Source organism: Zosterops lateralis (assembly GCF_965231275.1).
Source record: "Zosterops lateralis genome assembly, chromosome: 14".
In the NCBI taxonomy this organism is placed as follows: domain Eukaryota; kingdom Metazoa; phylum Chordata; class Aves; order Passeriformes; family Zosteropidae; genus Zosterops; species Zosterops lateralis.
This window is the reverse complement of record NC_139774.1, coordinates 16,994,073-17,006,271: the sequence shown is the minus strand read 5'-3', so window position 1 is coordinate 17,006,271 and position 12,199 is coordinate 16,994,073. Positions and strand designations below refer to the sequence as shown.

General features: G+C 41.5%; 1 protein-coding gene across 4 annotated transcripts in view; it reads left to right on the top strand.

Moving 5' to 3' along the window:
* Positions 1-269: 269 nt before the first annotated feature.
* The window catches only part of CSNK1A1 (casein kinase 1 alpha 1), a gene marked incomplete at its 3' end in the record, with an annotated part of 31,958 nt that continues 20,028 nt past the window's right edge, over positions 270-12,199 (top strand). For 2 of the 4 annotated variants that reach the window (XM_083871622.1, XM_083871620.1), the window contains exons 1-2: positions 271-747; positions 1,582-1,688. In XM_083871622.1, the coding sequence (XP_083727748.1) occupies positions 625-747; positions 1,582-1,688 (230 nt within the window). In that variant the 5' untranslated portion in view covers positions 271-624. Of the gene's footprint in view, positions 748-1,581; positions 1,689-12,199 lie in introns of all 4 variants that reach the window. The other 2 variants (XM_083871621.1, XM_083871623.1) reach the window with 2 other exon arrangements.

The window sequence follows — 12,199 nt, the reverse complement described above, 5'->3', positions numbered from 1 at the left end:
AAACAAACCCCTGACCGGCCCCTTTAAGAGCGAGTGAGGGCACGTCAGCTCCCTCCGCCCTCTTCCGCCCGGACTGGCGGAACGGCGCTGAACGCATGCACCCTCCCTCAGCTCAACCAATCACCGCTCCCGGCTGGAGGGCGGGGCGCTGAATTAGGTCGGTGATTGGCGCAGCGCCGCGAGGGGCGTGGTCACCGCGGCATCGCCCCGCCCCGCTCCCAGCGCCCCCCGCGCGGTGAAGAAGCGGCGGCCGCGCGCCGGGGGCATTTTGTGTCGGCGGCGGCGGCTCAGGCACAAGATGGCGGCGGCGGCCGAGTGAGCGGCCGGCGGCCGCCGCGACCCCGCGAATTACCCCCCCCCCTTTTCCCCTCCCTGCTCTCACAAGCACCTCGGGGGTCGCTTCTCCTGTTTCCGGAGCGCGCCGAGAGCCGGGGAGCGGCGTAGAGCCGCCTTAGGGGGGCCCCCCCGCCCGAGGGCCCCGGCTGGAGCTGAGCGCGGGGACAGTCCTTGGCTGCGCCGCTCTCTTCTCCCCCTCCTCCAGCCCCTTTTTCCTCCTCGGGGGCGGCATAGAGCCCTCGTTGTCCCGCGGAGCCGGCCGGGAGGGCCCGAGAGCCGCCCCTCGCCATGGCGAGCAGCAGCGGCTCCAAGGCCGAGTTCATTGTCGGAGGCAAATACAAGCTGGTGCGGAAGATCGGCTCGGGCTCCTTCGGGGACATCTATTTGGCCATCAACATCACCAACGGGGAGGTAAGAGCCTCTCGCATTCCCCTCCTGAGCTCCCCTGGGGGAACCAACCATCGGCACCCCGAGTCCCACCTGCCCCGGGGTGGGATCTTCCTTCCCCTCGGGGGTTTTTCCTTTTCTCCTCCACGAAAGGTTTAATTCTCTCCTTTCCCCCGAGGGTTTTCATCCCCCCCCATTCCCCACCGAGGGTTTTCCTCGCTGCCCCTTCCACAGCAAAACCCTGTTGTGGTCGTGGGGCTTCCCCCAGCACTTGGGAGAGGAGAAAAAGAGGCGAAAACCATTGTGAGGAAAACATATTTAAACCTATTTGTGTTTTTGTGAGCGGCCGAAGTCGTCGTCCCTCGCCCGCCATTCATCTCCTTCCTCTGCCTCAGCTGGGGAACACTTTGTATCTCGTTTCATCAACACTAATAGAAACAAAAGAAGATCCCCCTTGTTTTTCCAGCTTTTCCTTTGGGTTTTTTTTCTTTTTTTTTTTTTTTTCGTCTTTTTTTCCTCCCCCTCACGGCTCCGAGCTGTAAAGAAGAAACACCCACGTATGTTCTTCCTCACTTTAAGCGGTTCTGAAGACTCCACATCTCTAGCTCAAAAAAAAAAAAAAAAAAAAAAAAAAAAAATTTAAAAAAATGGATATTTACGTACAAATCTCCGCGATGTGGATTTTTATTCGAAGATGCGACAAAAAAAAGCTGCAGTACGTCGAGCTGGGAAATTAAAAAAAAAAAATTAAAAAAAAAAATATATATATATGTACAAGAAAGCGTTTTCATCGGGGATGTGTGTTATGGGGGATGTGGAAATGCTGTGCCCTGACTCCTTGTTCCCCTCTCCCTGCAGGAAGTTGCTGTGAAGTTGGAGTCTCAGAAGGCTCGGCACCCCCAGCTGCTCTATGAAAGCAAATTGTACAAGATCCTGCAGGGAGGAGTTGGCATCCCACATATACGGTAGGAACCAGAAGTGTGTGTGTGTGTCAGTGTTTTTTCTCTACACTCAGCATGATTATTTTTATTTTTTGTCATGTTTATTGCTCTATATTGGCAGCTGTTTTTATGATTTTTAGAGTGATGCAGGGCACTACCGTAAATAGGAATTTATCCGTGCAGGATTGGGGCTGATAAGAGGGGAGATGCTCCATTCCAGGCTCTCCCAACTCGCTGTTTTCCTCTGCCAGACTTGCTGTCTTTACAGAAAACAAGACACCCAGCCAGGAATCCTTGTGGCCATCAGAACAAAGTGTGAGGAAGCTGTTTCTCCGAGAGGCAGAGAGTTAAAAGCCAGCTTTAGAAATGGCTGCTTTCTTTTGTTGCCTCTCTCTTTCTCTTTTTTTTTTTTTTTTTTTTTTTTTTTTTTTCAACATGTCTTCCTGCTCCGCTCAGAAAATGGCGGCTGGACGTGATTAACCCTCCCCCTTCTCCTGATGGGACAAGGGACATGCTCGGGCTTGTGTGCCTTTTTTTTTCTTTCTTTTTTTTCTTTTTCCTTTCATAGTTATGAGCCGGCAGCCTTGAGACTGCGGAGAACCTGGAGCAGGAATGAAATGGCAGCAGCTTTTTTTTTTTTTTTTTTTTCTGCTGCCCGCAACAGATGCGTCACCAGCGAGGCTTTCCTGACGGGATTAATCCCTCCCAGTTCCTCATTATGCGGCTCTTTGCTTCATATTCCGGCTGAAACTTTCGGCAGGGTTTCAGAATTTCCTGATCGAGAAGGAAATCGCTGATGCAGGGATTCCTGGAGGTTTTTTTTCCTCCTGGAATTTATCGAGGTGTTACCCTGGGGTAATGCCCAGCTCTGCAATCTGGGCACGAAAGAGTTACATGAAACTTCGTTTTTCTCCAGGGAGACTTTTTACAAGTTGTTCCTTTTTTTTGAAACTTTGTTAATAATTGTTTTGAAAGTTAGTAATTTTTTTTTCCCTCGACATAGTGGCATAAAGGATTTTTGTTCCTTGAGCTGCACAAACGATTTCAGTTCAAGTTCTGTGTCAAACTGTGGATTCCATTTAGTTTAACCCTTCCTCACTTTGTACAGGATCAATAGTGATATTTAGGGTCCATTTTAAAGTTTTCACGATGACGTAGCCAAGATTTTATATTAATTTGGACAAAGCCTAGTACAAATCTGCATTTCTGAGGTTAATAACTCCCTCCTCCTTCCCCCCAACCACAAGTGGCTCTGATCCTGAATGTGAACTGGAGGAGACACTGTTGTCCTGGCCATCTGTCCTCATTCACTCCAGCCTTTTTCAGAGATACAATCAACATTACCTGCATTAAAGACTCTGCAGCTTCAGCAGAGTCACTGGGGTGAAAACAGACACAGCCTTTCTTTGAGAATACAGTTTCCTTCTTCTCTCAAACGTGGCTGCCTTTATTTCACAACTGAAAGAATCGGGAATTGCATTTTGGAAAGGTTTTCACGGTGTAGCTGCATGCTAAAACAGGGATAACTGGGAAAACAGCCAGGGCAAGCAGATATCAGGTGTTTCATCACAGAACTGGAAAAGCAGGCATTCTTGAACTGCTTTTTTGAAAACTAAATGAGTGAGTGGTGCTATAATGAGGCCCAAGTTGAAAATTTTTGGCTTTTCCACTGAGATTCTGTTTAATTTCTTGTGTTTGGTTAAAATGCCCTGGAAGATACTTGCATGTTGAGAAACTTGCCTCCAGCTTCAACTCCAACCTTCCCCTGTATTTGATGTTCTTACACCCCCTAAAAATAATACAAGGTTACAAAAACAATTGAGAATAGATAAATGAGGCAACAGTTGACACATTGATTCATGGACTCGTTGTGCTAAAGGTGTGTGATTATTGGATGTCAGTCAGTCCTTTCAGGTTCTCACAATGTTGATCTTTGTAGTATTTTTCTAGAAAAGTGTCTTTTTGGAAATACTATTTTTTCTTTTCAGAAGCAGCATTAATTGTAAATCTATTTTTTATGTGCCAGATGCTCCTGGAGAGCTCTGGGCTGTTGGTATTGGTTTGGTGATGCTTGAGAAAATCTAAACCAGCATTCTTAGATTTATTTTTCTTTTAAGAGGAAGCTGAGTTAGGGGAGCAGCATGATTCTTGTGAGAAATATTAAAGTGTTCTGTGTTTAGGAGAAGTGGAATTCTTGGTGCTCTGAATCCAAGTCAATACTTAGGTCACTTTGCATGTGTCATTGATAATCCATGTGCCACCATTGTGTTATAATAATATCCTGTCACATTAGAATAAGCCGTTCCTGCCTCAGTCTATTCACAAGGATGAATCAAGCTGAAGGAAAGTCAATACATTTGGTAAAATTTCTGTAATGTGACACCTTTAAACAACAGCAGCACAAGAGTTTGATAGGGAGTAGAGGAATCATGCCAAGATTTCCCTATTGCCATGCCTTATAAAACTCAGTCCACATCTTGGACACATTAATATGAAAATTTGTGTTGCTCATTTAAGAGTCAGAGACTTTTCCTCTGTATTTTTCACCTCCTCAAGTGATGCAGTGGCCAAAATCAACTTCCTGGAAGTTGCATGATGTGTGACTTTGCCTCACTCAAGTGGTCTGTGCTGTGGTTCTGTGACTCAAGAGCTGAGATAATAAATGACCTCTGACTTGCTCATTCATTGAGGCTCCTGTTTCTAAAGCTGAGTTCTGCCTTCAGCTGTGATTGCAGCTCAGAACTGCAAGAACACATATCTAGAGTGTCACTGAACTCACCTAGAACCAAGCAATTCTTTTTACAACCTTTAAGGTTGATTTTTTTTTTTGTTTTGTTTTTTTTTTTTTTTTTTTTTTTTGTTTGTTTGTTTGTTTGTTTTGGTTTTTTTTGGCTCATTGCAAGAAATTAATGAGCAAAAATCTCAGTTTTGGGGTTAAGAGTTTAATGTTTCTGTGGGTCAACAATGAGCCTTCATCTTCATGGAGGTTGAACAAGGAGCCTTGGTGCTGAATTCCACTTTAACAGAACATGTTTGCACAGAAAATAGCAAATAATGGGATTGGTGTGAATGAACTGGAAATTCTGTTCTAAACCCTTTTAGAGCTTTAAATTTGCTGCTTATTGTTTCCTGAAAGAGCAACAAACTTTCTGAAATTAACCTTAAACTTTCACAAAACCTTCATTAACACTCAAAAAAAAAAAAGATTTTAAGCTGTATTTTCTTCTCGATGTCCAAATTCTACTTAATTATTTACCTTAATTTTTCCCAAAAGGCTTTTGAACCAAGCTAAACATTGTGACAGTCTGCTGTGCCTTTAGGACACAATGGGCAGCCCCCAGCATTCTGCTGGGCTTATTCTCATTGTTCTCCCTCATCAGCTGCCCTTTGCTTTTTTTCCTTTCTTTTTTCAGTGACAAAGCATTTGGAGCTGTAATCTCGTTAACTGGGCACTGATCCTATTAGTTGGGACTATCCACCTTTTTATTCCCCAATTGCTGGTGCTGCTGCCTTGGAGGAATGCAGCAGAGTGTGTTTGATTTTTTTTTTTTTTTTTTTTGGGGTGTTTTGTCCACAGTGGAACTCTGTTAAAGCTTTATTCACAAAAATAATTATTCAAATTACCTGGGACAGCCACTCTTGAGTTTTTTTGCCATTTATGGTGTTTATCAACCGTTGGTTGTATCCTTGATGAAGATCATTTGTAAGTTTAAAAACAAAAAGTTCCTGACTTAGTGGGGTTTTTTTTTGTTTGTTTGTTTGTTTTTTTACAAAGTTCTCTTGCAAACTGAATAAGTCAAACTCTACGTTTCTGAATTTTTCAAAGCAGTATTTGCAAATATTTTGATGCTGAGAAATCGAGAGAGAAATTCTCAGTTGAGTTGAGTTTTCTGGAGGAAAAAATAGTAAAATTGTCTACAATATTTGTGCTTCTGGTTGATTACTGCCATGTTGCTGGATAATTATTAACAACAGAGTCTGCCTTTATAAACCTTCATTAAATGCTGCCTGTAATGGAAAAATGTGGTCAAGGTTGGTAAGCTAAGAGTTATCACAGCCAAATGTGCCTTAAGCACTTAAAATGTTGATTATTTTTTTTTTATCAGTGCTTAAAAAGCTGTAAACACACCTCTCAAACACCTTCATTTTAAACTGTTTTTTCAGTAACTTCCTGCAGCATAAAACCCCCCCAACCAACCACCAAAAAAAAACCCAAACCACTGTGAGAAAAACAGAAAACCACTCACCAAACCCTCAAGAAACCCCACTCCCCCTCAAAAAAAAAAAAAAACCAAAAAAAAAACCAAAACCACTATCAATAAATCCAACTATTAATTAACTTTTTGGTATTAGATAGTTTACATATTGAAGGGTAGAACCAATGATAGGTAACCAGAAGCTTCTAAGTAAAATGGAAGATCATCTTTTAAATGAATACCTGTAGTTCCTTTATTAAGAAAATAGATATATTGAAATAATATTTATTTCCTGTTTTCCACCAGTCTAAATTCTCATTTTAATTGGTCTTTGTGGACTCTGTCAAAGCATCCAAGAGAGTTTGATTTTTTTTCTCCCTGCCTTAACTCAGTTTTTGGAGTTTGAGGTCAGTGTAACTCTTGTTTGAAACCAATGAGCAGAGATGACATTCAAATACTCTTTAATGGATTAATGGTTCACCTTCTTACAGGGGAAACTCAACTCCTGATTTCCTCCCAGGTGTTAATGAAGTTTATTAAACAGCTCAGCAGAACAGGGAGTCAGCTACATGTTTGCAACATCACACTGGACAGATGAAACCACCTCCTTTGCTGAGGGGGGATGAGTTGTGCTGGCATCCCCCGTGTGTTGCTCTCAGAACTGTACAAAAAGTGATCCAGAATTTTATTTTTAGAGTGGAACCAGCTCCTTAAGCGTAGGGTGTTCATGGTTGTTGCTTTATTTAGTACTTGGGTGGCCTAATTCATGCTCTCCATGGCAACTAACGTTAGGTGACATCTGCTAAATATTGCACTTCAGGATTTCAGTCATGCCACATTATGTGGAGTTCATTTATATTACTCCTAGCTGGTTAACAGTTAAGTGCTTTTCCAGATTCAGGGGAGATAAAGCAGAAATATAAAATACGTGTCAATTTAGGAATTAATCTGTGATGGATTGATTACCTTTCTCTTGTGTGTTGGTTCAGTGTCTGTGAGAGTCAGTGCGTTTTTACAGGCGTAATTCACTTTGCAATTTGTCAGTACTGTCATTTTTATTTGTCAGGAGGTTTCTGTGCTGAGAATGGGAGCAGAAGGGTCTGAATCAGTCAGGTACAGCATCACCACTTTCCAGGCCAGCAGGGCAGTGCTCATGACTGTGTTGTTGGACAGAAAGAGCTTCTGTGCCTAAAGATAATGTTTGTACCCACAGCCTGCTATTTTCCCCCTGATTTTTGTTAATAACCTTTCCCCTTTTCACATCCTCCTGTGTCTGTAATGACTAATTCCATAAGTGCCTTGCTGAGCTGTTTGTGTAAATGATTGCAGTGGTCACAATCCTCCCATCTTTCTTGAAATCTCTTTCCTGCCCTTGCTGGGATTTGGATTTTATTTCCTGAGTTGGTGACAGGGTTTGCAGCAGTGATCTCAATTCACAAGTTCTGTGTAGAACAGCTGCACTTTTCCTGGTTAGAATAACTTGGTATTTTTCAGGGTTATCAGAGCTATGCCATTACAGTGTTTTCTCTTTAGTCCCATCATCTGACTAATGCCCAGTTCAGAGAGTTTTGTGTGAATGCCTTAGGGCTGGCAGGGTTGGAATACAGTTCCAGAGTGTTCACCAGGTCGGTGCCATTTGGATTTCTGTGGGGTGTCTGAATCCTTTGTGTCCATGAGGCCCTTCCAGACTTGCATATCCCCCCTCATGTGTCTGCTGACTTGTCAAATGTACTAATTAGGTGATCTCAGGTAATTAATTCTGTTAGTATGTCTTTTCCAGCTTGCTTTTTCACCTTAATTTTTTATTCTAACAGGTTTTTTATCCACCTTAGTTCTTGTGACAATCTTCATTTCTGTCACGAGAACTCTTTCACTTGTTGCTTGAAAACCCAATTGCTGGGAAACTTAATTACATAGGATTACACAGAGTAATCACAGGCTCACACACCATCATTTATAAACGTAGCAAAGGTTTATATAATGTCAAAGAAGTCAGAATCACCCTTTTTATAATGGGAATATAAACGTTTCTGGAAGTGTGAAGGTTTGAGTTTAAATATTCCAGTGTTGGAAGAATTGCTCTTCCCTGCAGTGAGGCACCAGGAGATGTTTTTTGTCTGACAAAAGCAAAGCCTCCTGTAGCTCTGTTTGTAATTCCAGGTTGCCAGAGCCCCTGTGGGAATATAGTCAATGATGGAGCTGACAGAAGCCTTTAGTGGAGGATGGCTTACCTGGCAGAGCAGGTCCTGATGGAAGAGAGCTTTTATTAAGTTGGAACAAAATGGTCTTGTCATGGTTTGTCTGGTGGTGGGAACAGGTTTTTTGTGACATTTAGCTCATGTTCTGGTTTTTTTTTGTGTGTGAGCTGTAGACAAAGTGAGGTGCATTTATTGCCTCCATCTCTTCAGAATTCTGGGATTTGGGGTTTCTTTACCAGTGGCTTACAGCTGTCATTTATAATTCAGTAATTGCCTTCATTTTGATCTGAATTTGTTCTTGTTGTGTTGGGTTTTTTTGTGGTTTTTTTTTTGTTTGTTTGTTTGTTTTTTTTTTTTGTTTTGTTTTGTTTTTTGTTTTTTTGGTGGTTTTTTTGGGTTTGTTTTTTTTTGGGGTTTTTTTGTTTTGTTTTGTTTGTTTGGTTTTTTTGTGTGTTTTTTGTTTTAATGTGAATCTTCTAAATTCTTTCATTTATTTCTCACACATTTTGGGTACTTGTGCTGGGTTTGTTACCTCATTGTAATTATTATAATGCCAGTGTATGAAACTGCTGGTTATTGACTGGAACTGTGTGAGTGACACAGCAATGTGAAACTGGGCTGGAATTTCATGGTTTATGTGTGATTCTGTTAGCCCTTCACCCCCTTTCTCTGCTAGTTCTGTTTGGCCCTTTCAAAGGAAGATGTGAAAAAATACTATTAATAACCAAATGGAATGTTTTCTTAGGTAAAACAAATACAAAACGCAAACAAAACCAAACTGAGCTATTAACAAACACTTCCTCAAACATTTCTTTTGTCCTTGACATTATTTACAAAACATGCAGTTGCCGAAATAGAAATTATTGATTTTTTTGGAAAGACGCAGCTCTGAAAAGGCAAAAGGATTTTAAGTCTGGGTAGAGCTGACTCCAGTGTTTACCACCAAGTCCTAGATATGCATCTTCACTTCCTCGTCTCAAGGTTAGTCAAGAGAATTTAAAAACCCACCCCATGTCAGTTCAAGTAAACATCCACTTGTGATATGTGTGTTATTTAGAAACTAAACACTTTCAAACCCCTGCGTGGTGTGACTGAGATGTTCCCACAGGGCACAAATACCGAAATCCAAGATGTTAGAAAATTTCAGCTTTGTGTTTGTGGTGGGGTTACAGATGAGCCTCTCAAAAACCACACGATTTGGAAACTTGGTGACGTGGCCAGTCTTGGTCTTTTCACAGACGAGTCACTGAAGTCAAATTAAGGTCACTGTGCTCAGCCCTTAACCATGCTCTGATAGAAAGCTTCATAAAAGATGTTTACTGTGTCCTGACTAATTGGAATAGTTTGATTATGTAGCTTAAAACAGATGAAGGGAGAGTGATGAAGCATTTTCCTGCCTGGGAGCTTGGGCACACCTTGGAGTTTAAGTAGGTTTGTGACATCTGTATCAGATGTTTGTGTGACGCTGCCTGTTCAAGGGTAAACTCATATTTGAGTCTGTCCTGTTAATATTTTGTGGAAGGAGGCAAAGCACACTAAGAATCAATCAGAGGAAGACTAGGAGAACTTTCTCTAAATTAATGTCTCTTCTTGAAATAATACATTGTACGTAACTAAATCAGAGTAATTACCCACCCAAAATGACTCTCAAGTAATTCAATCTCTTGATCCCATTTTTCACTCCCCTCCAAAACTCTCCCTTACTTAAAATGTGTTGCTTCCTCAGCTTTTTTATGAGGGAAGGGACTTCAGGTGTGCTGACAGAAGTCCATGGATCTCTCAGAGATGTGGGAACACTTGTATCCTGAGATGCCACTGTCACCTAATAGTTGCTCAGGGCTTTGTATGGATCATTCCCTCGTATTAATAGATAATCCCAAATTTCCCTGCTAATGCAATGTTAGAACTTTTTGGGACATCAGCTTTGATATATCCTAATATCCAAATTTTCCTAAGAAAAACCAAGACTTCTAATGTTCTTTCATTCTGAGCTGCCAGTAGTAACAGCTCCAACACCTTGAATGGACTTGATGTTGCTTTACTTCTTAATCCCATTTTCCCTGGAAACGTTCCAAGGGAAATGAAAACTTACTTGGAGTGTTAGCAAAGTAAATAAAACACTGATACCTTGGAAGAATCCAGTTGCCAGTAGTGAAATGAATAGGTGTCACAGTCTTCAGTGAGGAATTACTGGGCAGGTAAATGAGAATGAAATATTAAGAGGTTCTGCCCTATTTCTTTGTCTTGGAGAATTGAATGTGCTTTCCACCAGTGCAGAATGGTCAGGAGATGAGAATTTTCTTGTTCATACATAGAAATAGGCCAAAAAGGTTGTGCAATCATTCTGAATTGCTGCACTTACTCGGCAGGCAGATCCCTGTGGAGGAACAAAAAGGTTTTTAAAATGTACCTTCCAGGGTGGGCTTCCTTTGCATCAGCTTCACCTTGTCTGTGATTGAATTTTTTTAGCTCCAGTGAAGGCTGATCTTTGATCCTTTTCCCTTCCACTGCATCTCTTGGGCACTGAACCATTGCTGTGCTGAACAATTACACTCAGCATCTCAATTAGAATTCCATCCTTTGAAGAAAATAGTACTTTAACTAGATCTTGATTTACTCCTTAGAATTGTTCATTTCAGCCCATTACTCGAGGGTTGTTTTGGGTTTTTTTCCACAACAAACCTAAATTTCATAGGTCAGAATACCTGGGCAGGTCTTTTGCTCCAATTTTCATTACTTAGGTGACCATAATGTTTCATTTTCACCTGTGACCCCTGGAGTTGTTTACAGAGCTGTTCTGTTGACATTTCATTTGAATTATTGCTTTCAAAATACATATTTTCTGCATCTCATTTTGATGCAGGGAATGAATAAAAGTCTTAGACTGATCTGTAAATCAGGGAGTATGAGCCACAGCTCATAAATAACTTTTATCAGATTTATAATAATGCAGGAATGAAGGGCACAGTTTCTCCTGAAATCCAGACAGTGGGAAGGTACAGGCCAGTAGTTCCTGAAACAAATCCAAATATAGAATCTTTTCTCTCTGCCTTTGTAAACATTTTATTTTACTATCCCAGCTAAGCTAAGCTTGGAATCCTGTGAGTACCTAGGAATTTGTTGACTTTATCAGTGGTAACTGTTGTCCAGACAGCCAGGCATTGGTGTACTGGAGTCATTGCCTAAAGTGGAAATACAGTGTCTGTACAGATATTTAAGCCCCAGCTGCTACTTTAGCTGAATCTTGAGTTATTTTTTATTTTTTTTGCAGTCTGCATGCTCTTCTTAGGAGGCACAGCCTCGTCTGTGCCACTTTTGTTGGGAAATTGAGGGAAGTTCTCCCAGTAGGTCCTTGGTGTAAGAACCAGGAGCTTAGAAAAGGCAAAATTGCAGCTTTCTGATCAAACAGGTGTCATGTCAGCTTCAAAACAGTTTTTCACTCACAGCTGTCACTTAACTGTGGTTATCTGGGACGTGCAGAAGGACTGGAGAGGAAAATATTCCAGCCCTGTCTCTCAGGTGTGGAGATTTACAGCCGAGATGTGCAGGAGTCCAGGCTGTGACTCCAGCTCTCCTCAGGAGCTTCAGTGGGGAGATACCACCCCCAGGTGCAGATGCAATAGAGCAGCAGGGCTATGATGGAAATTTTAAACATGGATTGGAAAGGAAAATAGCCATGGAAGGACTTCTTCTTGTCCTCGCAGCATTGTTAGCCTTTATTTTTGCCCAAAATTGATGTATTTGACACTTAAAGGTTACTATCATAGTATAGCTGCAATTAATATTTTGTTATGTTTCTGCTTTTGGTTTTCTGACACTTAAGTGCTTCTTTCTCTATGATATTAAAAACCTCATAAAGAGCCTTTATATTCAACTTAATAGGACAATAGAACTTGATTGGCATTTTTTAAATTGAGAAATAAGTTGAAACATATATGAGTGAACTGCTTCGATCTGGTGCAGAGAAGTCAGAGCTGAAAACAAAGCCTGAAGCATGTCAAGATGGTTTTGTGAAGTGAAATAATGCAGGAACAATGAGAGGAAGGTGTCCTGCAGAGGAATTTCAGTCCAGGTGTGGTTCACACCCCTCAGTATAAGGACACTGCTGTTTTGGTTGCATTTTCATTCTGGTGTTTGGTAT